The sequence below is a fragment of the Aedes albopictus genome, chromosome 1 (genome assembly GCF_035046485.1).
Source record: "Aedes albopictus strain Foshan chromosome 1, AalbF5, whole genome shotgun sequence".
Taxonomy (NCBI): domain Eukaryota; kingdom Metazoa; phylum Arthropoda; class Insecta; order Diptera; family Culicidae; genus Aedes; species Aedes albopictus.
The window spans coordinates 21,770,061-21,796,266 of record NC_085136.1 but is presented as its reverse complement, the minus strand read 5'-3'; the positions used below and the strand labels follow the sequence as shown (position 1 = coordinate 21,796,266).

The 26,206-nt window shown below is 47.4% G+C and overlaps 1 protein-coding gene across 4 annotated transcripts in view; it reads left to right on the top strand.

Moving 5' to 3' along the window:
• Positions 1-18,338, top strand: part of LOC109433644 (glutamine-dependent NAD(+) synthetase) — a 297,418-nt gene extending 279,080 nt beyond the window's left edge. For all 4 annotated transcript variants that reach the window (XM_062844188.1, XM_029855899.2, XM_019710100.3 and 1 more), the window contains 2 exons: positions 15,828-16,083; positions 16,137-18,338. In XM_062844188.1, coding sequence (XP_062700172.1) covers positions 15,828-16,083; positions 16,137-18,131 — 2,251 coding nt within the window. In that variant the 3' untranslated portion in view covers positions 18,132-18,338. The remainder of the gene's footprint in view (positions 1-15,827; positions 16,084-16,136) is intronic.
• The last annotated feature ends 7,868 nt before the right edge of the window (positions 18,339-26,206 follow it).

Below are 26,206 nucleotides of genomic sequence, written 5' to 3'. Positions count from 1 at the left end.
AGGAATTCCTGGAGGAATCCTTGAAGGAATTCCTGGAGGAATCCTTGAAGGAATTCCTGGAGGAATCCCTGAAGGAATTGTATTGTATTGTAAACTATGGAGTTTCTCATGAAAAAAAATGTCTACGAAAGAAATAATTTAAGATTTATCCGGCAGAAAGTACGATTTTTCGCTAATCTTCATCTTAAACGTTTCATATCTTTGAAGCGCAAAGTGTTAGAATCTTGAAACCTTGGGATTTTCTCAATTAGAATGTTAAAAAAAAGATTACAAAAGTTTTAGTGATAGTCACTTTTTTTTTATTTTTGTCCGCTTGATATCGTATAGTGCACTGACTTGCATCTCCTGGAACCTTGCTTGCTGTACAACGCACCTTCCTCACTGCAATTGGTAGGACCCTGCTCGATCTTGACGTCTTGCAAAATTTTGGATTTCACTGCCTCTGCCGTCAGGACGGTACCTGACGCCTCGAGGCCCATTATCATAGGCTCATAATCCGGTTCCGGTAACCCCACCAGCAGCATGGCCGCCAACCAGGAGTCGTCCACCTTGAATCCCACCGAGGCTAACTTGTGTCCGGTACTCATCATCTCATCAACGTAGGCTTCGACGGTTTGACAGTTCACGAGGCGGATCGAAGTAAACTTCCTTAGCAACCCGATTTTTCTGGTCAGGCCGCTGCCATTGTCTTTAAAGGCTGATTCGAGCTTCTTCCAGGCGGCACGCGCATCGGCCGCCTCCAACACCAAGCTGTAATTGCAGCTTTCCAGATTTAAACAGATGATGGCGAGCGCCCGTTGTTTCAGGTCCTCCGGCACCAACGCTTGAGCTTTGACGGTTTCGGTACTACTCACGGCTTCCCAACATCCTTCTCGAATGAGAATCGCCTGCATCGCGGACGCCCATGTCGTGTGACGGAATTCGGCAAGAAGTTCTTGGAGTACTCCGAAAAAATTTCCTTCGTGAAACCTAAAAATAAATCTTGGAGAAATCTCAGAAGGAGCTTCTGGAGGAATCTGGAAATGAATTCCTCGATGATTCTTGAAGGAGCCCTGAAGAAATCCCTGAAGAAATTAGTAATCCCGGAATGAAGTTCTGAAAATATCCCGAGTGAAGCTTCTAAAGGGATCCCAGATGCTCCTCTTGGAGAAATCTAAGAAGAAACCCCCAGAGGGATTCCAAAAAAAGCCCTGGGAGGAATCCATGGAGTAACTTCTGGAGGAGTCCTAGAGGGAGTTTCTGGAGGAATCCCGAAAGGAATTAATGAACGAGTCCCGGAAAAAAAACCTGGGCGAATACTATAAACAATTCCTCGATTGTGAGTGAACTTTACGAGTCGTTCCTCAAGACATCGAATTTGCCTGTTAACCAATAACAAGAAACTAGCGTTTTTAAAACTCGACTTCTTATCTCGACAATCTTCTTCTGTCAGATTGCACATAGCTAGGATTCTTCTTCAGGGATTTCTCCAGAAGGTCAAATATTTTGGTAGGAGTTCCTTCAGGGATTCTTGATGGAGTTTTTTTTTTCAGAAATTCCTCCAGGAGTTCTTTCCGGGATTCTTCCAGGAGGTCCTACAATGATTCCTAGAGGGTTCCCTTTGGGGAACCTTTTGAGAGTTCTTTTAGGGATTTCTCCAAGAGTTCTTTCAGAAATTCTTGTAGAAGATCTATCAGGGACACTTTCAGGAATCTTTTTTTTTTTCATAGAAGTTCCTACAGAAATTCCTAAGGGATCTCCTTCTATCATTATTTTCGGAGTTCCTTCAGGAAATTCTCAGGAACTCGGCAATGAGTTTCTTCGGTAACTCCTGCAAGAGTATCTGTAGAAATTTTTGAAGGAGATACTTCAGGGCTTCCTGGAAGAAATCCTTCAGGGATTTTCCAGGAGATCCTTCAGGCATTCTTCCAGGGTTTCATCCAGGAGCATCTTTAGACATAGAATATACAGTACATTCTTACGGGATTTTGTAGGATTCCTCTACGAGTTTGTAGGAGTTCCTTTAAGATTTTTTTGAGATTATTTTTCAAACAATCCTTCGGTAATTATCTTTCTTTTCAGGAATTCCTTCAGAGGTTTCTCCGGAAGTTGCTTCAAGAAGCATTCCTCCAAGAGTTCCATTATGGATTTCTTTAGGAGTTCTTTCAAAGATTCTTGTAGAAAGGACTTTCCAGAACTTTCTACCGGAATTGCTAGAGCATTCCCTTAAATGAATATCTAGAAAGAGTTCTTTCAAGTATTTTCCTAGATGTTTTTTCAGGAATTCCTCCAATATTCCTTTAGAGATTTTGTGAGAGTTTCTTCAGGAATTCCTTCAGAGATTACTGCAGAAGTGCTTTCAGTGATTGCTTCAGGAGTCATTCAGAGGTTATCAGCTTTTTGAATATTGTTGAACAATTTTCACATACACCCTTTTGAAAAGTTAGTCGTGTCTCAATATGAAGATTTGATACCGAAAAGAGTTTCAGATATTTTTGAAATGGTCGTTCAGAATCGCTCTTGCATGCCTCCGTGGAATCTCTCATTAGCATTAATCAAAACACACTAATTAGTAGAAGTTAAACTGCCCTTCCAAACATATTTCATATGTCCTGTTGCGATCATAGTAGCTCTGTGATTCGCGTCGCTATGGACTTGTTATTCAATAACGTTTTCATTCCATTGCTAGTATTCAACGAAGCCAGTCGTTTTACTTAGTTGCTTTGCTATAGGTTATGGGCCCAACAAGAGGAACGTAGTCTGGAAGATTTTCGCAACCTCAATAAATCTCAAAAAGTGAAACCCGCAGTTGAAATGGCGCTGAATCACGTTGCTGCCGAAAGTGGAGGAAACGGAAGAATCACCAACGAAGCCGGAAGCGCTCAAGCTACCGGAGGTTCCGTGGCGCTACCACTGGCCATCGAGAAGCTACGTGGCAAGGAGAACTACACGACATGGGCGTCCGTGATGCAGACGATTCTTATTCGCGAAGGATGTTGGGAAGCCGTGAGTAGTGCCGAAACCGTCAAAGCTCAAGCGTCCGTGCCGGAGGATCTGAAGCAACGGGCGCTCGCTATCATCTGTTTGAATCTGGAAACCTGCAATTACAGCTTGGTGTTGGAAGCGGCCGATGCGCGTGCCGCCTGGAAGAAGCTCGAATCAGAAGCGGCCGATGCGCGTGCCGCCTGGAAGAAGCTCGAATCAGTCTTTCAAGACAACGGCAGCGGCCTGGCGAGGAAAATCGAGTTGCTAAGGAAGTTTACTTCGACACGGCTCGTCAACTGTCAAACCGCTGAAGCCTACGTTGATGAGCTGATGAGCACCGGCCACGAGTTAGCCTCGGTGGGATTCAAGGTGGACGATTCCTGGTTGGCGGCCATGCTGCTGGTGGGGTTACCGGAACCGGATTATGAGCCTATGATAATGGGCCTCGAGGCGTCAGGTATGGTCCTGACGGCGGACGCAGTGAAATCCAAAATTTTGCAAAATGTTAAGATCGAGCAGGGTCCGACCAGTGGCAGTAACGAAGGTGCGGTGTTCAGCAAGCAAGGTTCCAGGAGATGCAAGTCAGTGCACTATACGATATCAAGCGGACAAAAATCGAAAAAGTGGCCATCACAAAATCTTTTGTAATCTTTTTTTAACATTCTAACTAAGAAAAGCCCAGGTTTCAAGATTCTAACACTTTGTGTTTCAAAGATATGAAACGTTTAAGATGAAGATTAACGAAAAATCGTACTTTCTGCCGGATAAATCTTAAATTATTTCTTTTGTAGACATTTTTTTCATGAGAAACTCCATAGTTTACAATACATCAGTAAAAAAGTGACCCAAAAGCTATTCTCCTACCGGTTCTAAGTTGAAGAGAGGCAGTGGGAGTTCCAGTGCCATAAAGAAGAAGAATTTTTCCAGGAATTGCTTCAGGCATTCCTCCATGAATTCCTTCAGGGATTCCTCCATGAATTCCTCCAGAAATTCCTCCAGGAATTCCTTCAGGGATTCCTCCAGGAATTCCTTCAGGGATTCCTCCAGGAATTCCTTCAGGGATTCCTCCAGGAATTCCTTCAGGGATTCCTCCAGGAATTCCTTCCGGGATTCCTCCAAGAATTCCTTCAGGGATTCCTCCAGGAATTCCTTCAGGGATTCCTCCAGGTATTCCTTCAGGGATTCCTCCAGGAATTCCTTCAGGGATTCCTCCAGGAATTCCTTCAGGGATTCCTCCAGGAATTCTTTCAGGGATTCCTCCAGGAATTCCTTCAGGGATTCCTCCAGGAATTCCTTCAGGGATTCCTCCAGGAATTCCTTCAGGGATTCCTCCAGGAATTCCTTCAGGGATTCCTCCAGGAATTCCTTCAGGGATTCCTCCAGGAATTCCTTCAGGGATTCCTCCAGGAATTCCTTCAGGGATTCCTCCAAGAATTCCTTCAGGGATTCCTCCAGGAATTCCTTCAGGGATTCCTCCAGGAATTCCTTCAGGGATTCCTCCAGGAATTCCTTCAGGGATTCCTCCAGGAATTCCTTCAGGGATTCCTCCAGGAATTCCTTCAGGGATTCCTCCAAGAATTCCTTCAGGGATTCCTCCAGGAATTCCTTCAGGGATTCCTCCAGGAATTCCTTCAGGGATTCCTCCAGGAATTCCTTCAGGGATTCCTCCAGGAATTCCTTCAGGGATTCCTCCAGGAATTCCTTCAGGGATTCCTCCAGGAATTCCTTCAGGGATTCCTCCAGGAATTCCTTCAGGGATTCCTCCAGGAATTCCTTCAGGGATTCCTCCAGGAATTCCTTCAGGGATTCCTCCAGGAATTCCTTCAGGGATTCCTCCAGGAATTCCTTCAGGGATTCCTCCAGGAATTCCTTCAGGGATTCCTCCAGGAATTCCTTCAGGGATTCCTCCAGGAATTCCTTCAGGGATTCCTCCAGGAATTCCTTCAGGGATTCCTCCAGGAATTCCTTCAGGGATTCCTCCAGGAATTCCTTCAGGGATTCCTCCAGGAATTCCTTCAGGGATTCCTCCAGGAATTCCTTCAGGGATTCCTCCAGGAATTCCTTCAATGATTCCTCCAGGAATTCCTTCAGGGATTCCTCCAGGAATTCCTTCAGGGATTCCTCCAGGAATTCCTTCAGGGATTCCTCCAGGAATTCCTTCAGGGATTCCTCCAGGAATTCCTTCAGGGATTCCTCCAGGAATTCCTTCAGGGATTCCTCCAGGAATTCCTCCAGGGATTCCTCCAGGAATTCCTCTAGGGATTCCTCCAGGAATTCCTCTAGGGATTCCTCCAGGAATTCCTCTAGGGATTCCTCCAGGAATTCCTCTAGGGATTCCTCCAGGAGTTCCTCTAGGGATTCCTCCAGGAATTCCTCTAGGGATTCCTCCAGGAATTCCTCTAGGGATTCCTCCAGGAATTCCTCTAGGGATTCCTCCAGGAATTCCTCTAGGGATTCCTCCAGGAATTCCTCTAGGGATTCCTCCAGGAATTCTTCTAGGGATTCCTCCAGGAATTCCTCTAGGGATTCCTCCAGGAATTCCTCTAGGGATTCCTCCAGGAATTCCTCTAGGGATTCCTCCAGGAATTCCTCTAGGGATTCCTCCAGGAATTCCCTTTCAGATTCCTCCAAGAACTACTTTAGGGATTCCTCCATGAATGCCTTTAGGGATTCCTCCAGGAATTTCTTTAGGGATTCTTCCAGGAATTCCTTTAGGGATTCCTCCAGGAATTCCTCGAGGGATTCCTTCTGGAATTCCTTTAGGGATTCCTCGAGGAATTCTTTTAAGGATTCCTCGAGGAATTCTTTTAAGGTTTCCTCGAGGAATTCTCTTAAGGATTCCTCCAGGAATTCCTTTAGGGATACCTCCAGGAATTCCTTCGGTGATTCCTCCAGGAATTCCTTTAGTGTTTCCTCCAGGAATTCCTTCAGGGATTCCTCCAGGAATTCCTTCAGGGATTCCTCCAGGAATTCCTTCAGGGATTCCTCCAGGAATTCCTTCAGGGATTCCTCCAGGAATTCCTTCAGAGATTCCTCCAGGAATTCCTTCAGGGATTCCTCCAGGAATTCCTTCAGGGATTCCTCCAGGAATTCCTTCAGGGATTCCTCCAGGAATTCCTCCAGGGATTCCTCCAGGAATTCCTCTAGGGATTCCTCCAGGAATTCCTCTAGGGATTCCTCCAGGAATTCCTCTAGGGATTCCTCCAGGAATTCCTTCAGGGATTCCTCCAGGAATTCCTTCAGGGATTCCTCCAGGAATTCCTTCAGGGATTCCTCCAGGAATTCCTTCAGGGATTCCTCCAGGAATTCCTTCAGGGATTCCTCCAGGAATTCCTTCAGGGATTCCTCCAGGAATTCCTTCAGGGATTCCTCCAGGAATTCCTTCAGGGATTCCTCCAGGAATTCCTTCAGGGATTCCTCCAGGAATTCCTTCAGGGATTCCTCCAGGAATTCCTTCAGGGATTCCTCCAGGAATTCCTTCAGGGATTCCTCCAGGAATTCCTTCAGGGATTCCTCCAGGAATTCCTTCAGGGATTCCTCCAGGAATTCCTTCAGGGATTCCTCCAGGAATTCCTTCAGGGATTCCTCCAGGAATTCCTTCAGGGATTCCTCCAGGAATTCCTTCAGGGATTCCTCCAGGAATTCCTTCAGGGATTCCTCCAGGAATTCCTTTAGGGATTCCTCCAGGAATTCCTTCAGGGATTCCTCCAGGAATTCCTTCAGGGATTCCTCCAGGAATTCCTTCAGGGATTCCTCCAGGAATTCCTTCAGGGATTCCTCCAGGAATTCCTTCAGGGATTCCTCCAGGAATTCCTTCAGGGATTCCTCCAGGAATTCCTTTAAGGATTCCTCCAGGAATTCCTTTAAGGATTTCTCCAGGAATTCCTTTAAGGATTTCTCCAGGAATTCCTTTAAGGATTCCTCCAGGAATTCCTTTAGGGATTCCTCCAGGAATTCCTTTAGGGATTCCTCCAGGAATTCCTTTAGGGATTCCTCCAGGAATTCCTTTAGGGATTCCTCCAGGCATTCCTTTAGGGATTCCTCCAGGAATTCCTTCAGGGATTCCTCCAGGAATTCCTTTAGGGATTCCTCCAGGAATTCCTTCAGGGATTCCTCCAGGAATTCCTTCAGGGATTCCTCCAGGAATTCCTTCAGGGATTCCTCCAGGAATTCCTTTAGGGATTCCTCCAGGAATTCCTTCAGGGATTCCTCCAGGAATTCCTTCAGGGATTCCTCCAGGAATTCCTTCAGGGATTCCTCCAGGAATTCCTTCAGGGATTCCTCCAGGAATTCCTTCAGGGATTCCTCCAGGAATTCCTTCAGGGATTCCTCCAGGAATTCCTTCAGGGATTCCTCCAGGAATTCCTTCAGGGATTCCTCCAGGAATTCCTTCAGGGATTCCTCCAGGAATTCCTTCAGGGATTCCTCCAGGAATTCCTTCAGGGATTCCTCCAGGAATTCCTTCAGGGATTCCTCCAGGAATTCCTTTAGGGATTCCTCCAGGAATTCCATTAGGGATTCCTCCAGGGATTTCTCCAGGAATTCCTTCAGGGATTCCTCCAGGAATTCCTTCAGGGATTCCTCCAGGAATTCCTCCAGGAATCCCTTCAGGGATTTCTCCAGGAGTTCCTTGAGCGATTTCTCCAGGAATTCCTTTAGGGATTCTTTCAGGAATTCCTTCGGTATTCCTCGAGGAATTCCTCTAAGTATATGTCCAGGGATTCCTCCAGCAATTCTTTCAGGTTTTCCTTTAGGGATGCCTTCAGAAACTCCTGCAGGATTTTTTTCAAGGATTTTCCTAGCCCTTCTTCTACGGATTCCTTCTGGGATAACTCCAGGGATTCCTAGACCTTGCTTCACGGATGCCTTCAGGAATACCTCCAGGAATTCCTCCAGAGATTCCTCAAGGAATTTCTCCAGGTATTCCTCCAGGAATTCATTTAGTAACTCTTCCTGGGATTTCTTCAAAAACTCTTCCAGGGATTCCTCCAGCCTTTCCTCTCTCGAACTCTTGAAGAAGTCTCCGAATTCTCAAGCAATCCCGATGGAATCCCAGGAGGAATTTCCGGAAGAACCCATGCAGAAATTCATGAAAGGAACTTTGGATAAATTCCCGCACGAACTTCCGATGGAATCTCTGAAGGAACTCCCAGATGCTTATTTGGAGGAATCCCGAGCGAAGCTCGGAGAAATCCTTGAAAGAATTTTGGGCAGAATGCCTGGGAAAACTCCCGAAGGAATCACTGGGTTAAAACGCGCAAAAAAACTGTGGTGCGATTCCCTGTGTGATCCCTGGATGAAATTCCGGTTAGACCGCTGGAGGACTTTCCAGGGGAATTTCTAGAGGAACGCCCGAATGAATACTCGGTAGGCAAACCTTTAGAGGAATCTCTCGGAGAACATTTTTAGAGGAAGCTCCCGGAACCTCGAGAAATTTCCGTGAACATTCTGGGACTAACTTCCGAAAGAATTCCCGGGAGAGGGGGGAGGTGGTTGCTGAATGAATCACAAGAAACCTTGGAGCAATTTCCGGAAAAATCCCCGGAGCAACTTTTGGAGGAATTCCGAGAAATTCCTGAAGAAATTTCCAGGGATCTCTTGCAAGAAACTGTTGAATGAATTCCCGAGGTACTCTTGGGGGAATCCCCGAGAGACTCTTGGAGGAATTCTCGGGGAACATCTGGAAGGATCTCCGGAGACCTTGCGGAAAAATTCTCAGGGAACTTCTTGAGGTATTCCCGGTGAATTCAGGAGGAACTTTTGAATTTTGGAGGATTTCCCGTAGAACATCTGGAGAAATACAATTGGGGGAAATTCCCGGGGAGCTCCTAAAGGGATTCTCCGGAACTTTTGGAGGAATTTCGAAAAAAATCCTAAAGAATTTTAAAAGGACGTTCTGCAAGAATTCCCAAGGAACTCTTGGACGAGTTCCCGAAGAACTCGTGGAAAAATTCCCGGGGAACACCTTGGAGAATTTCCGGAGAACTTCTTGAACAATTCTTGGGGAACTTTGGGAGGAATGCTCGAGAAATTCCTGAAGAAATTTCCAGGGATCTCTTGCAAGAACTCCCGAGAAACTCTTGGAGGAATTCCACAGGAAATCTTGGAGGAATCCTCGAGAGACTCCTGGAGAAATTCTCAGAGAACACCTGGAAAGAAATTCCGGAGAACTTCTGGAAAACATCCCAGAGAACTCATTGAAGAATTCCCGGGGAACTCCTGGTTGAATTCCCGGTTAATTCAGGTGGAACTCCTGTATCCTGGAGGTTTTCCCGAAGAATTTCTGGAGGAATAAATTTGGGGGAATTCCCTGGGAGCTCCTGGAGGAATTCCCTGGGAACTTTTAGAGGAATTTCGGAAAGAACTTCTGAAAGATTTTTCGAGGAACTCTTGTAGGCATTCCTTCATAAGTTCTGGAGGAATCGCCGGAGAACCCCTGAAGGAATTCCGGGGAACTCCTGGAGTAATTCCCGGAGAACTTTTGGAAGAATTCTCGGGAAACTCTTGGTTGAATTCCCGTGGAACTCCTGGAGCTATTTCCGGATAACTCCTTGAATATTTCCCGAGAAACTGCAAGGAACTTCTGCAGGATTTTCCGAGGAACTCTTGGAGGAATACATTTGGGGAAACTTCAGAGAAATTCCTGAAGAAATGTGCAAGGATCTTCCCCAAAAAAGTTGTTACCACACGTCGAAGTCGAACGCCGCCGCTCAACATTGAACGGCTGCGTATAATGTAGAGATGGCTCAAGACTTCAGTGACCCTACCAACGGAAGAGCAGCTTGGCGCAGCTGCACTTGAAGACGGCTGGAGGGACATCCGAACTGCTATAAGTAGTACCTCGGCTGCAGCACTAAGTTTCGGGACTCCTAATCGTAGAAACGACTGGTACGACGGCGAATGTAAACAGTTGAAAAACGAGAAGAATGCAGCATGAGCGAGAACAGGCAGAACTCAGGAAGAAGTGCCAGCAGGAAGAACTTAGATCGCGAAACAATGGACGAGCTGTAAATTCCTTATCATCCCCGTTATAATCACGTTATAGTCTGCATGGGCCCTTATTTTGTTAAGGCTTCAATAAATAACATTGTGGACTCACGTCAACGCTTAATAAAGCAAACTTTCACATCGCATGAGCAGTCCCATAACATGTGTCCTGGTTCCAGACACCTGAAGCAAGCCTCCGTATCTCCCAATCGAACCGCTGCGTCAACATTGACCGTTTCGGGATGTAGATGGCCACCGTGTAGGTCGACACAAACTCCCGGTAGACGTCGATGAAGCATCTCTTCCTGCGGTACAGATGGTTATGGTGAGCCATGTGATCCAGTGTACCCATCACGACATCCGTAGACTCCGGCTGGTGCACCATCCACCGAAGGCGAACTCTCTTGTAACGGTGGGGGAACGAGCTATAGTAGCGTTCGGTACTTTCCTCTACGTAGAACAGGGTGTCGATGCGATCGATTTCCGCCATAAATTTCGAGAGAGCCAGCGTGGAGTCCTTCTGGAGGTAACGATACAGCGCTCCCTGATACAAACAACAGAATAAAATCCAGTGGAAGAGGAGAGTTCGAGCAAAGTTCTTGATTGGAAGCCTGTGTGTTCGGGTCGGAATTTCGGATCAACAAACCGTTTTTGAAAATCAGCCGTTTTACGTTATGGCAGATCAAACTGTAAGTAATAAAATTTAATGTTTCGTGAAATCTTACAATTTAGCATTTCTTACTCGCATAAATACACTTACAATTTTAGTTTGTCTTTCTTCCTCTAACGGCTTCTCTTCTACCTTCCTTTTTAGGCGACGCAATCACCTGTTGAAATGTTACATTTATATTTTTGTCCATATCAATATCAAATATACGAAAATTAAACTTACACATTTTGTCCTCAATAAATTCAGTTTGGACCACTGTGTAGACGGTCTCGTCCCCGTCGTGCGTATCCGATATCTGTTATCAATCTTGTATTTACTTTCACTTCATTCAACTCTTTCAAGTAATTTACCTGTTTTCTCAGTCTGCTGTCCAGTATGTATTGTCCCGTCGGGTCTCTATCTTGTCAAATCCCTCAATTTATTCCCGTGGCTCGGAAAACACTACGGATTATTACAAGTTTCCTTACTATTCAATCTAATTGTACATAAGTTTTACTACTTACTATATGTGCTTGTGATCGTCTGACCAAACCTGATTCGTTTCTCGTCTACTAATCACTCGCGCACCTTTCTCTATTTCAACCGAATTTCAACTTCCTTTTTAATCACCAAACTTCCGAACTGTTAATCTATTCTAACTTTATTTTGCCTATCATCAACAATCGCAATGGCACCTTCAATCTAATTCAATTTCTTCCTTTCTTTTGTTTTTATTTACTTTCTACCTTTGACAGCTATCTGTCTCTCTCTCCTTCTCATGTCATCTCTGCTGTCACTCTGACACCTGTCAAACGACACTTACCAATGCCTCATCGGCCGAACTCATATCTTGTGGCAACCGGCACTCATGCAGTGCTGCCAGAACACTGTGCATGCTGATGGAGAAGAATATCCGAATCAAGTTTAGGTACGGCGCTTGAACTGTTCTACCGTAGACAAAGTATTGTATTGGATGATATCGCCAGCTCGTTCAACGATGGCAATGACGATCGTTGATCCCAGCAATACGGTGGCGATGCACCGCCAAACTTTCACCTGAAATGGGTGGAACAGCTTTTCCAGCGCTGTGTAAGGGCGACCTTTCGGAACAGCCAGGACCAATTCCATGGTGTAGTGAGCGATTCCAGCTTTCAAAACTTCATTTCTGGCAAGAAATACAAGAAATTCTTCCTCCTGGATCATCCGAACTAGTCCGGTAATGTTCTGCTGAATAGCATAGCCCTACTGCTCGCCATTTTCCGGCTCGTAGATCTGAGTTGTGAAGTCCAGCTTTGCCTTCAACAGATCCAGCAAATCGCCCTCAAATACAGTCATCGTTAACTCTCCTTCAACTGAATGATCCATGTTCATGAAGAGGCGAGTTCCAAACGAACCTACCTTGAGCTGACAGCTATGGAAACTGGCAATCTTATCCGATTATAGTTCATCATCTAGGCTCAACTGGGTCAAACGAGCCTGACAGCAGTTTCCGTCGAAAAATGTGAAATACGTCCACAATCGAGGCTTGTTTGCCACGAGCCCAATCAACACAACGTTGGTGATCTGCATGTTCCACAGATCTTCGAATACTTTCTGCACAAATGGTTCGTCGATGGCGGAGTTGACGACGGTCAGATATCTACCGGAGAAATCATTTCGTTCCAAAGACAACCCGGAGCGTAGCTTCGCGATGGCTCCGTAGTCATCGACCAGAAGGACGTTTCAAACTCAAGGTCCTCGCTGATTTTCGACTTCCTGTACGTTGAGTTGTACTGGAATGGATCCTCGCAAGCTTAGGATGATCGTATCCTGTAGATCTCCCAGCAGTAGTTCTGCCAGTATCAGTAGGTCGGCTCCAGAGGCCGGTACAATCTCCTCAGCCACGCACATCGCACCGACAACAGCTCTAGTCCAAAAACGATACAGCTCACCGACAACCAGCCCAGAAATACTTGGTATCGTCCGGCTAAGTGGCTGTTATTCAAGGGACCTCCTGGGACCTCCACCAGATTCCTGCTTCTGGAAGAAGTCATAGTCGCCGTATCTCCTCAGCCAGAAGTCGATCAGCCCAGTGCTCTGAACGTTCCGAATTTGATCGTCGAACACCTTTGTCAGTCGGGACTTCTTCGGGTTGTAAAACCCCACCGGATAGACTCCCACATGCGCCCTGGCCACGTAGACGAAGTCCTGCTTCGGGAAGATCCGGTTGTGGTAGGCAGCGTGATCCAACGATATCAACGCAACTCCGTCAATCATATGGCGACCGAGTTTCTCGACTGTGTTGCCTAGGCTGTCTTTATCCGGTTATATGTAAATCATTCTGAAATGCAAACGAACTACAGCAGTACGGTAACATCTTAGCCCTTAGATCAAGACTTACCTGGCCAAAACGCGTGGCATGGTGACAAAGTACCGTTTACCAATTTCCATCATGTAATACCGAATGCCAGATCGATCGATTTCGACTTGGAGTCCGCTCCAAAGCTCCCCCGAATAAGATCATGTTCAAATACTACGAGTCGACTTCGTATCCGTAAATGCAGTTCCGTATCGTTCTGGGGCTGCACAGTAAAACACAGGTGACGATCGCTCCTGCTACCAAATACAGCAATATCAAGCTCCATATGCTAGCACTGAATGGTCTGAATAGCTTCTTGTACGCCGAAAAAGGTCGACCTGACGACACTACAAACAGAACCTTACTCGTATAGTGCGCTATCCCTGGCTTCTGATACTTGTGACGAACATACGCATACGCCATACAACCCACTCCGAAGTCGACCTGGATTATTTTCATCAACCCTGTACTGTTGCCCCTCTTGCGTGCGAAACCCCAAGCCTCGGTAGAAATCTCGTACCGCACGGAAAAGTTTAACTTTCTACCAAATCTGCTTCGAACCTGCCTACCACAATCTTCGTAGAATTCCTCAACTTTGGAATGATCGTGTAGGGTGTTTGCCTTCGATCATGCGGATTCCTTCCCGGAGTCTAGACGGTAGCCTTTCCGGAGTCCAGACGAACTTCTTACTGGAATCCTGGCAGAGTTCTCATCAGAATTTAACCGGACAACTCAGCGGAGTCCATGCGAACTCCTTACCGAAGTCCAAGCGAACCCTTCCCCAGAATCCAAACCGACTTTTTCCTGCAGCCCAGGTGGACTCCCCTCTGGAGTCCGGGCGGTAGCCTCTCCGGAGTCCAGGCTGAACTACTCTCCGAAGTCCTGGCGGATACCTCTCCGGAGTTCAGCAGGACTCCTCTCCGGGGTTCAGGCGGACTCCTCCCAAGTCCTGGCGGACTCTCCTTCGAAGTCAAGGCGGATATCTCTCTAAAATCCCGGCAGACTTGTCCACGGTGTCCAAGCGAAATTCTCTGTGGAGTCCAGGCGACTGCTCCCCAGAATCCAGATCAGTTTCACTGTGGAGCCCAGGTGGAATCCTTCCCGGTGTCCAGACGGTAGCCTCTCCGAAATCCAAATGGCCTGCTCTCCGGAGTGCAGCGTGCAGGTCAACTCCTCTTCAGAGTCCAGGCAAACTCTTCTTCGGAGTCCAGGCTGTGAAATTTTGGTAGTCTCTTCGTCGCTTTTGCACTTCTCTAGATCTAAAAGAACGAATGAAATGGGAAATATGTCAGGAATCCAGGCGGACTCCTTTCCGAAGTTCAGGCGGACTTATTTCCAGAGCCCCGGCAGACTCCTCCACGGTGTCCAGGCGACTCCTCCCCAGAATCCAGATCGATTTCACTGTGGAGTTCATGCGGACTCCTTCCCGGAGTCTAGACGGTAGCCACTCCGGAGTCCAGACGGACTCCTCACTGGAATCCAGGCAGAGTTCTCACCAGAATTCAGCCAGACAACTCAGCGGAGTCCATGTGAACTCCTCACCGAAGTCCAAGCGAACTCTTCCCCAGAATCCAACCGACTTTTTTCTACAGCCCAGGCGGACTCCCCTCTGGAGTGCAGACGGTAGCCTCTCCGGAATCCAAAAACTACTCTCTGGAGTCCACACAAACACCTCTCCGAAGTCCTGGCGGACACCTCTCCAGAGTCCAGCAGGACTTCTCTCCGGGATTTAGGCGGACTCCTCCCAAGTCCAGGCGGACTCTTCTCCGGAGTCTAGGTGGACTCTTCTTCAGAGGTCAGGCGGACTCTTCTTCAGAGTCCAGGCGGACTCTCCTTCGGAGTCAAGGCGGACTTCTCTCCAGAGCTCCGGCAGACTCGTCCACGGTCTCCAAGCGATCTTCTTTCTGGAGTCCAGGTGACTCCTCCCCAGAATCTAGATCGATTTCACTGTGGAGCCCAGGCGGAATCCTTCCCGGTGTCCAGACGGTAGCCTCTCCGAAATCCAAGTGGACTGCTCTCCGGAGTGCTGGCCAACACCTTCTCGGAGTCTAGGCAGACTCCTACTCAGAGTCCAGGTAAACACTTCTTCGGAGTCCAGGCTGTGAAATTTTGGTAGCCTGTTCGTCGCTTTCGCACTTCTCTAGATCTGCAAGAACGAATGAAATGGGAAAATAAGTCAGAAATCCAAACAGACGTCTAACCGGAGTCCAGGTAGACTCCTCCTCAGAGTTCAAGTGGACTCTTGTTTAGAGGTCAGGCGAACTCTTCTTCGGAGACCAGGTAGACTCCTTTCCAGAGTCCAGGTGGATTACTCCCCGGAGTCCCGGCGGACTTCTTGTCGGAGTCCAGATGGGCTCCTCTCCAGAGTCCCGGCGGACTCTCCGTCGGAGTCTAGGCAGACTTCTCTTCAGAGTCCAGGCGGACTCCTCTATCATTCCACATGTACAAGTACGTCTAATGCTGTGTACGTCGATCCACGAGCTTGGCGTCGCGCGTCGCTCCTCATTGCATTCAAGACTTCCTACTTTAGATTCTTTCATCTTGATGAGTCTTGGTCTTGCTGACGTGGGCGTCTTCAGGAAGAGTGCTCCCCTTGACTCACCTTAACTTGTGGTTGTAGCGGACCTATCAATGGCTTCAACCCCTGCTCTCTACGATCCGGAACAGATCGGCTTTTTTAGGCCCACCTTTTCCATTGTTCTGGGGCGTATTCTGTTCAGCACATCTCCTGCAGCGCTACGATGCCGAACCCGTGGTCCTTCAGTAGATTCACGAGTATGCGGGTGCTCCCGATGAAGTTGAAAGATCGGCAATTCCACGTCCCTAGTTTTCAATCGTTCAATAGTTTATTCTACTAAATCTATACATCCTTGTTTCTTTTCCTTATAGTGGCTACAGCTGCGAGGACCACTTCCACGAATCGGACACCTACCTGCACGCGTGGGAGATCCTGCTGGAGATCATGATGTCACCGCACTGCCAGAACATGCTCATCGACGTCGGCATGCCGGTGCAGCACCGTAACGTGGCCTACAACTGCCGGGTGGTGTTCCACAACAAGCGCATCCTGCTGATCCGTCCGAAGCTGGTGATGTGCGACGACGGGAACTACCGGGAAACGCGGTGGTTCTCCTCGTGGACTAAGGTGAGAACAGGTTGAAGTTTAGGAAGGAATGGTATTAACTTTCTCGGTTTTAGGAACGTCAAACGGAGGAGTACTACCTGCCGCGGATGATATCCGCGGCCACCGGTCAGCACACGGTTCCGATTGGGGATGCCGTCATTGCCACCAGGGATACCTGTCTGGGGTACGAGATATGCGAGGAGTTGTGGAATCCGCGGAGTACGCACATCGACATGTCGCTGTCCGGAGTGGAGATCATGGTGAACAGTTCGGGGAGCTACATGCAACTGAGGAAGGCGTACATTACGACGGATTTGATTCGGAATGCGAGCTACAAGGCAGGTGGGGCTTATCTGTTTAGTAATTTGAGGGGTTGCGATGGTCAGAGGGTGTACTTCAATGGGTGTTCGGCGATTGCCTTGAACGGACATGTCGTGGCCAGGGGAAAGCAGTTTGCGTTGGAGGACGTTGAGGTCACTACGGCGACCGTAGATTTGGAGGATATTCGGTCTTATCGGGTAGCTATGAGGTCGCGTTGTACAGTGGCAGCGTCGACTCCGACATATCCTAGGGTTAACGTAGACTTCGCGTTGTCGCATGCCTTGGATCTAAATATTCCACCAAGTGCTCCATTGGAATGGGTTTACCATAGTGCCGAAGAGGAGATTGCTCTGGGTCCGGCTTGTTGGCTTTGGGACTATCTGCGTAGATCGGGACAGGGAGGGTTCTTCCTGCCGTTGAGCGGTGGAGTCGACTCCAGCAGTACGGCGATCATCGTCCACTCGATGTGTCGTCTGGTGGTCAAGTCGGTGATGCTTGGAGATATTCAAGTCCTGCACGACATCCGGAAGATTTTGGCTGATCCGGACTTCACCCCGGATAATCCAGCTGCCTTGTGTAATAGGTTGCTGGTCACGTGCTACATGGGAAGTGAGAATTCCAGCAAGGAAACCCGTCAGCGGGCAACCAGCTTGGCTAATCAGATTGGAAGTTATCATCTGGAGATCAACATCGATGGGGCCGTGAGTGCCTTGTTGGCGATCTTCAACACGGTTACTGGCATGAAGCCCCTGTTCAAGACCCAGGGAGGCTGCCCACGTCAGAACTTAGCCTTACAGAACATCCAAGCCAGGACCCGGATGGTCCTCTCATACCTGTTTGCCCAGTTGATGCTCTGGGTTAGAAATCGCCCAGGAGGACTTCTGGTCCTGGGGTCGGCAAACGTCGACGAAGCCCTCCGAGGCTACATGACCAAGTACGATTGTTCATCCGCCGACATCAATCCCATCGGAGGTATCTCCAAGACCGACCTGAAGCGGTTCCTGCTGTACGCCAAAGACAAGTTCAACCTTCCCATCATCTCGGATATCGTGACGGCTCCTCCAACAGCCGAGCTGGAACCTCTCCAGAACGGAGCCCTGGCCCAGACGGACGAAGAGGACATGGGCATGACCTACAACGAGTTGAGCGAGTTCGGTCGGCTCCGGAAGCAGAACTACTGCGGACCGTACAGCATGTTCTGCAAGCTGGTCTCCATGTGGAAGGACAGCTGCACTCCGCGGGAGATCTCCGATAAGGTCAAGCACTTCTTCCGCTGTTACGCCATCAACCGTCACAAGATGACGGTACTGACGCCTTCGTACCACGCGGAATCCTACAGCCCGGACGACAACCGGTTCGACCATCGGCCCTTCCTGTACCGCGCCAACTGGAGCTGGCAGTTCAAGTGCATCGACGAAGAGCTGGAGCGGATCACGTGCCCGATCACGGCCCCTCCATCCTCCGGGGACGACTACGGATCGGCCAAAAGTGGTCACTCGCCAAGTAGTGGCCGTAGGGCCACCAGCGGAGCGGACAAATGCTCCTCTCCGTTGTTCTTCTCGGAGACGACGGCGGGAACGACGGCCGGGATGAGCAGCGGCGGAAGTGCCCACCAGTTGAACAACCACGTCAACCACCATGGGCACGAATCGCTCAAGTTGACCAAGTCGCACAGCAGCGGAGGATACTCCAAGATGCACTCCAGTGTAATGGGCAAGATTAAGGATAGGACCGGGGTCCCGGTTTAAAGGGGAATTGAGGGATCACGCACAATCGGAATTGGGGATGGGCAGTTGGCGTAAGGTCGTTTGGAAAATTTTCTTTGGATGTCCTAAGAAACCTTCAATTTCATAAAAATCTCTCAGAATTTCTCCGGAAATCCTCGCAAGACTTCTCTGGAAATTCTCGCAGGATTTTTCCGGGAATCCCGGCATGACTTCTCTGGAAGTCCTGTAGGATTTCTCCGGAAATCCTCGCGGGATTTCTCCGGGAATCTTCGCGGGATTTCTCCAAAAATCCTCACAGGATTTCTCCGGAAATCCTCGCAGGATTTCTCCGGAAATCCTCGCAGGATTTCTCCGGAAATCCTCGCAGGATTTCTCCGGAAATCCTCGCAGGATTTCTCCGGAAATCCTCGCAGGATTTCTCCGGAAATCCTCGCAGGATTTCTCCGAAAATCCTCGCAGGATTTCTCCGGAAATCCTCGCAGGATTTCTCCGAAAACCCTCGCAGGATTTATCCGCAAATCCTCGCAGGATTTCTCCGAAAATCCTCGCAGGATTTCTCCGGAAATCCTCGCAGGATTTCTCCGGAAATCCTCGCAGGATTTCTCCGGAAATCCTCGCAGGATTTCTCCGGAAATCCTCGCAGGATTTCTCCGGAAATCCTCGAAGGATTTCTTCGGAAATCCTCGAAGGATTTCTTCGGAAATCCTCGAAGGATTTCTTCGGAAATCCTCGAAGGATTTCTTCGAAAATCCTCGAAGGATTTCTTCGGAAATCCTCGCAGGATTTCTCCGGCAATCCTCGCAGGATTTCTCCGGAAATCCTCTCAGGATTTGTCCGGAAATCCTCTCAGGATTTCTCCGGAAATCCTCTCAGGATTTCTCCGGAAATCCTCTCAGGATTTCTCCGGAAATCCTCTCAGGATTTCTCCGGAAATCCTCTCAGGATTTCTCCGGAAATCCTCGCAGGATTTCTCCGGAAATTCTCGCAGGATTTCTCCGGAAATTCTCGCAGGATTTCTCCGGAAATCCTCTCAGGATTTCTCCGGAAATCCTCTCAGGATTTGTCCGGAAATCCTCTCAGGATTTGTCCGGAAATCCTCTCAGGATTTGTCCGGAAATCCTCGCAGGATTTCACCGGAAATCCTCTCAGGATTTCTCCGGAAATCCTCTCAGGATTTCTCCGGAAATCCTCTCAGGATTTCTCCGGAAATCCTCTCAGGATTTCTCCGGAAATCCTCTCAGGATTTCTCCGGAAATCCTCTCAGGATTTGTCCGGAAATCCTCTCAGGATTTGTCCGGAAATCCTCTCAGGATTTGTCCGGAAATCCTCTCAGGATTTGTCCGGAAATCCTCTCAGGATTTGTCCGGAAATCCTCGCAGGATTTCTCCGGAAATCCTCGAAGGATTTCTTCGGAAATCCTCGAAGGATTTCTTCGGAAATCCTCGCAGGATTTCTCCGGAAATCCTCGCAGGATTTCTCCGGAAATCCTCGCAGGATTTCTCCGGAAATCCTCGCAGGATTTCTCCGGAAATCCTCGCAGGATTTCTCCGGAAATCCTCGCAGGATTTCTCCGGAAATCCTCGCAGGATTTCTCCGGAAATCCTCGCAGGATTTCTCCGGAAATCCTCGAAGGATTTCTTCGGAAATCCTCGAAGGATTTCTTCGGAAATCCTCGAAGGATTTCTTCGGAAATCCTCGAAGGATTTCTTCAAAAATCCTCGAAGGATTTCTTCGGAAATCCTCGAAGGATTTCTTCGGAAATCCTCGAAGGATTTCTTCGGAAATCCTCGAAGGATTTCTTCGGAAATCCTCGAAGGATTTCTTCGGAAATCCTCGAAGGATTTCTTCGGAAATCCTCGAAGGATTTCTTCGGAAATCCTCGAAGGATTTCTTCGGAAATCCTCGAAGGATTTCTTCGGAAATCCTCGAAGGATTTCTTCGGAAATCCTCGAAGGATTTCTTCGGAAATCCTCGAAGGATTTCTTCGAAAATCCTCGAAGGATTTCTTCGGAAATCCTCGCAGGATTTCTCCGGCAATCCTCGCAGGATTTCTCCGGAAATCCTCGCAGGATTTCTCCGGAAATCCTCGCAGGATTTCTCCGGAAATCCTCGCAGGATTTCTCCGGAAATCCTCGAAGGATTTCTCCGGAAATCCTCGAAGGATTTCTTCGGAAATCCTCGCAGGATTTCTCCGGAAATCCTCGCAGGATTTCTCCGGAAATCCTCGCAGGATTTCTCCGGAAATCCTCGCAGGATTTCTCCGGAAATCCTCTCAGGATTTGTCCGGAAATCCTCTCAGGATTTGTCCGGAAATCCTCTCAGGATTTGTCCGGAAATCCTCTCAGGATTTGTCCGGAAATCCTCTCAGGATTTGTCCGGAAATCCTCGCAGGATTTCTCCGGAAATCCTCGAAGGATTTCTTCGGAAATCCTCGAAGGATTTCTTCGGAAATCCTCGCAGGATTTCTTCGGAAATCCTCGCAGGATTTCTCCGGAAATCCTCGCAGGATTTCTCCGGAAATCCTCGCAGGATTTCTCCGGAAATCCTCGCAGGATTTCTCCGGAAATCCTCGCAGGATTTCTCCGGAAATCCTCGCAGGATTTCTCCGGAAATCCTCGCAGGATTTCTCCGGAAATCCTCGCAGGATTTCTCCGGAAATCCTCGAAGGATTTCTCCGGAAATCCTCGAAGGATTTCTTCGGAAATCCTCGAAGGATTTCTTCGGAAATCCTCGAAGGATTTCTTCGGAAATCCTCGAAGGATTTCTTCGGAAATCCTCGAAGGATTTCTTCGGAAATCCTCGAAGGATTTCTTCGGAAATCCTCGAAGGATTTCTTCGGAAATCCTCGAAGGATTTCTTCGGAAATCCTCGAAGGATTTCTTCGGAAATCCTCGAAGGATTTCTTCGGAAATCCTCGAAGGATTTCTTCGGAAATCCTCGAAGGATTTCTTCGGAAATCCTCGAAGGATTTCTTCGGAAATCCTCGAAGGATTTCTTCGGAAATCCTCGAAGGATTTCTTCGGAAATCCTCGAAGGATTTCTTCGGAAATCCTCGAAGGATTTCTTCGGAAATCCTCGAAGGATTTCTTCGGAAATCCTCGCAGGATTTCTCCGGCAATCCTCGCAGGATTTCTCCGGAAATCCTCGCAGCATTTCTCCGGAAATCCTCGCAGGATTTCTCCGGAAATCCTCGCAGGATTTCTCCGGAAATCCTCGCAGGATTTCTCCGGAAATCCTCGCAGGATTTCTCCGGAAATCCTCGCAGGATTTCTCCGGAAATCCTCGAAGGATTTCTTCGGAAATCCTCGAAGGATTTCTTCGGAAATCCTCGCAGGATTTCTCCGGAAATCCTCGCAGGATTTCTCCGGAAATCCTCGCAGGATTTCTCCGGAAATCCTCGCAGGATTTCTCCGGAAATCCTCGCAGGATTTCTCCGGAAATCCTCGCAGGATTTCTCCGGAAATCCTCGCAGGATTTCTCCGGAAATCCTCGCAGGATTTCTCCGGAAATCCTCTCAGGATTTGTCCGGAAATCCTCTCAGGATTTGTCCGGAAATCCTCGCAGGATTTCTCCGGAAATCCTCGCAGGATTTCTCCGGAAATCCTCGCAGGATTTCTCCGGAAATCCTCGAAGGATTTCTTCGGAAATCCTCGAAGGATTTCTTCGGAAATCCTCGCAGGATTTCTCCGGAAATCCTCGAAGGATTTCTTCGGAAATCCTCGAAGGATTTCTTCGGAAATCCTCGCAGGATTTCTCCGGAAATCCTCGCAGGATTTCTCCGGAAATCCTCGCAGGATTTCTCCGGAAATCCTCGCAGGATTTCTCCGGAAATCCTCGCAGGATTTCTCCGGAAATCCTCGCAGGATTTCTCCGGAAATCCTCGCAGGATTTCTCCGGAAATCCTCGCAGGATTTCTCCGGAAATCCTCGCAGGATTTCTCCGGAAATCCTCGCAGGATTTCTCCGGAAATCCTCGCAGGATTTCTCCGGAAATCCTCGAAGGATTTCTTCGGAAATCCTCGAAGGATTTCTTCGGAAATCCTCGAAGGATTTCTTCGGAAATCCTCGAAGGATTTCTTCGGAAATCCTCGAAGGATTTCTTCGGAAATCCTCGAAGGATTTCTTCGGAAATCCTCGAAGGATTTCTTCGGAAATCCTCGAAGGATTTCTTCGGAAATCCTCGAAGGATTTCTTCGGAAATCCTCGAAGGATTTCTTCGGAAATCCTCGAAGGATTTCTTCGAAAATCCTCGAAGGATTTCTTCGGAAATCCTCGAAGGATTTCTTCGGAAATCCTCGAAGGATTTCTTCGGAAATCCTCGAAGGATTTCTTCGGAAATCCTCGAAGGATTTCTTCGGAAATCCTCGAAGGATTTCTTCGGAAATCCTCGAAGGATTTCTTCGGAAATCCTCGAAGGATTTCTTCGGAAATCCTCGAAGGATTTCTTCGGAAATCCTCGAAGGATTTCTTCGGAAATCCTCGAAGGATTTCTTCGGAAATCCTCGAAGGATTTCTTCGGAAATCCTCGAAGGATTTCTTCGGAAATCCTCGAAGGATTTCTTCGGAAATCCTCGAAGGATTTCTTCGGAAATCCTCGAAGGATTTCTTCGGAAATCCTCGAAGGATTTCTTCGGAAATCCTCGAAGGATTTCTTCGGAAATCCTCGAAGGATTTCTTCGGAAATCCTCGAAGGATTTCTTCGGAAATCCTCGAAGGATTTCTTCGGAAATCCTCGAAGGATTTCTTCGGAAATCCTCGAAGGATTTCTTCGGAAATCCTCGAAGGATTTCTTCGGAAATCCTCGAAGGATTTCTTCGGAAATCCTCGAAGGATTTCTTCGGAAATCCTCGAAGGATTTCTTCGGAAATCCTCGAAGGATTTCTTCGGAAATCCTCGAAGGATTTCTTCGGAAATCCTCGAAGGATTTCTTCGGAAATCCTCGAAGGATTTCTTCGGAAATCCTCGAAGGATTTCTTCGGAAATCCTCGAAGGATTTCTTCGGAAATCCTCGAAGGATTTCTTCGGAAATCCTCGAAGGATTTCTTGGGAAATCCTCGAAGGATTTCTTCGGAAATCCTCGAAGGATTTCTTCGGAAATCCTCGAAGGATTTCTTCGGAAATCCTCGAAGGATTTCTTCGGAAATCCTCGAAGGATTTCTTCGGAAATCCTCGAAGGATTTCTTCGGAAATCCTCGAAGGATTTCTTCGGAAATCCTCGAAGGATTTCTTCGGAAATCCTCGAAGGATTTCTTCGGAAATCCTCGAAGGATTTCTTCGGAAATCCTCGAAGGATTTCTTCGGAAATCCTCGAAGGATTTCTTCGGAAATCCTCGAAGGATTTCTTCGGAAATCCTCGAAGGATTTCTTCGGAAATCCTCGAAGGATTTCTTCGGAAATCCTCGAAGGATTTCTTCGGAAATCCTCGAAGGATTTCTTCGGAAATCCTCGAAGGATTTCTTCGGAAATCCTCGAAGGATTTCTTCGGAAATCCTCGAAGGATTTCTTCGGAAATCCTCGAAGGATTTCTTCGGAAATCCTCGAAGGATTTCTTCGGAAATCCTCGAAGGATTTCTTCGGAAATCCTCGAAGGATTTCTTCGGAAATCCTCGAAGGATTTCTTCGGAAATCCTCGAAGGATTTCTTCGGAAATCATCGAAGGATCTCTTCGGAAATCCTCGCAGGATTTCTCCGGAAATCCTTGTAGGATTTCTCCGGAAATCCTCGCAGGATTTCTCCGGAAATCCCCCCAGGATTTCTCCGGAAATCGTCCCAGGATTTCTCCGGAAATCCTCCCAGGATTTTTTCGGAAATCCTGCCGGAATTTTTCTAGGAATCTTTCCGATTTTTTCGGGAATCCTCCTGACCTTACGCCCAATGACCCAAACCCAACGGAATCGATACCACGCATAAAAGTAGGGCCAGTAATAGAAAGTAAAAGTTCTAAGTAGATAACCAACAACGCTTTATACATACATACCTATAACGGATAGCGATTTCAACATTTATATAGAAAGTTTTTCAAAACCGTTACTTTCCCGTTAGTTGTGCTTTATCCAAATTTTACGCAAACTAGAAGTTACATAGAAATGCGATCTTATGCTAGAAAAAAAAGAAGGCAACTATTAAACAATAACACAATACTTGCAGCAATCACGCCGTGCACTGTGGTCCATCATTGTGAGTTGGACGACGCGAACGAAGAAGAGATTTCAAATTCTAACGAAGGAAATATCGCTAATTTTTTTAGGAAAGTTGTTACAAGTAACCATACCATAAGTAAACACTCAAATTCAATTACAACGGATGATAGAAGAATTACTATAACACACTTGAAACACACAAAACACGCAAAACAAGCAGCAGAGCAGACCTCAATAATGTAATTGTTAGCACCACACACGATTTAGAATTACTTATCTACTGTAGGTATTAAGACGACACCCGACACAGGTGGTCGGAAATTTTGCTAGTGATTTCTAGGGAACAAAATCGATATTTGAACTAGTTCGAGAATTGCAGCCGAAGGAGGAATTTTAAATGATTAGCATAGTTGTAGCGCCGAATGTTCCGGGTCTTCAGCGATCCGGGAGTGGTCAGTTGGGAATTAAAAAGTGTAGTGCGAACGATAGAGATTCTAATAATGAAATATTGAAAATTTGAGATGGCTTCCCTTTTGGAATCAGTAGAATTGAAAGAATGTCATAGTTCCGTGATAGTTAGAATATCACGAACGAGAACTCACTCTGTCTCTTTCTGCAACCGTGTATGCCGTCCTATTGTGCTGACGCAAAATCTGCTCATACTAGTGCAACAGTGTAGCGACTTCTGCGCTCAAACTGCTTCAGATTCACAAAGCAACCACAATGAGTGGCTTCCTGAAGCAGTATATTTCCCGCTTTGTTATTCTTCTCGCAGTTCCAGAATCGATTTCTAGCGTTGAAATCTTCAACAACGAAGAAAGGGTTTTATCATGGTCGATCATTGCACGGATATAACGGCGGAAATGGGACCAGTCTGAGCTTCGTCGACCCCCAGGGAAATATGCAACAATTATACGTATCTATCTGTTGTCAGTAGTCTAGGATCGTAGCTGTGGGAATTTAGCTGATGGTTCTCGATAAGAATCGCCCAGCGCAGCGACCCGATACACTGCACGTCCGGCGTGGTCGAACGCTGACCAAAGAAAGAGGAAGAGTCGTGGCCTGCTGTGATGTCATCAGCAGCTATCACTCGATAGCGTGGGCGTTACCCTGGGTGGGGAATGTGCGTGCGTTATCAGTTGTCTGTTGACATATTGGGGGATAAGACTCTAAACACACTGAGAGTTGCTTATTGTCAGACATATACCACACAGTAGCAATCATTGATTTCAGTCCTGTCAGCATGTAACGAAATGCAGTGTATAATAAAATCATTCGTTTCTCAATCATAAACTAGAGTAGACGTCTCTTCATCGGAAACGAGGAGAACACTTATCAAGTGGATCTCAAACAACGGAGAAAATTCCAACCAAGAGATGGCCTGGCCAATGGTACGTGAGTATACTTGAACGAGATTGCTCTCTAAAGGATGATTCCAGATATCCCCGGTACACCCCGGATTCTAAGGGATGAATTTAGCAGTGAAGAAGAGTTCCTTCGTTGAACGAATACTCTATCCTACTGTAAAACCCGGAATGAAATCGATTTAGGAAATCTGGACCCGGAGCTTGTAAAATCTCGTTGGCTCTCAGGACTGTTTCCAAAATCCTGACGATGTGCCCCAGATTCATAGGGGTATCGTTTACGATAAGAGGGAGCGCTTTACTGTGCGATTACTCTGCTTCACTGTAAAACCCAGAATCTTAGGGATGATGCCTATTTGGGAAGGTGCGGACCCGGAGCAACCGAATAAATGTGAGCCCCAGAGGCGATTGCTCGAGGGATGAAGCTCACAAATTAAGCTATTTCCTTGAGGGATTATTCCACTGTATGACAGAACCCAAAATTATTGAAATGATAATATTTTAAGAGTGTGAAATTAAATCTAGACTTTCGTCATTTTAAGCGATGCATGATTATTTCTAATTCATTAGGTAAACCCATGCTGCCACCCTTC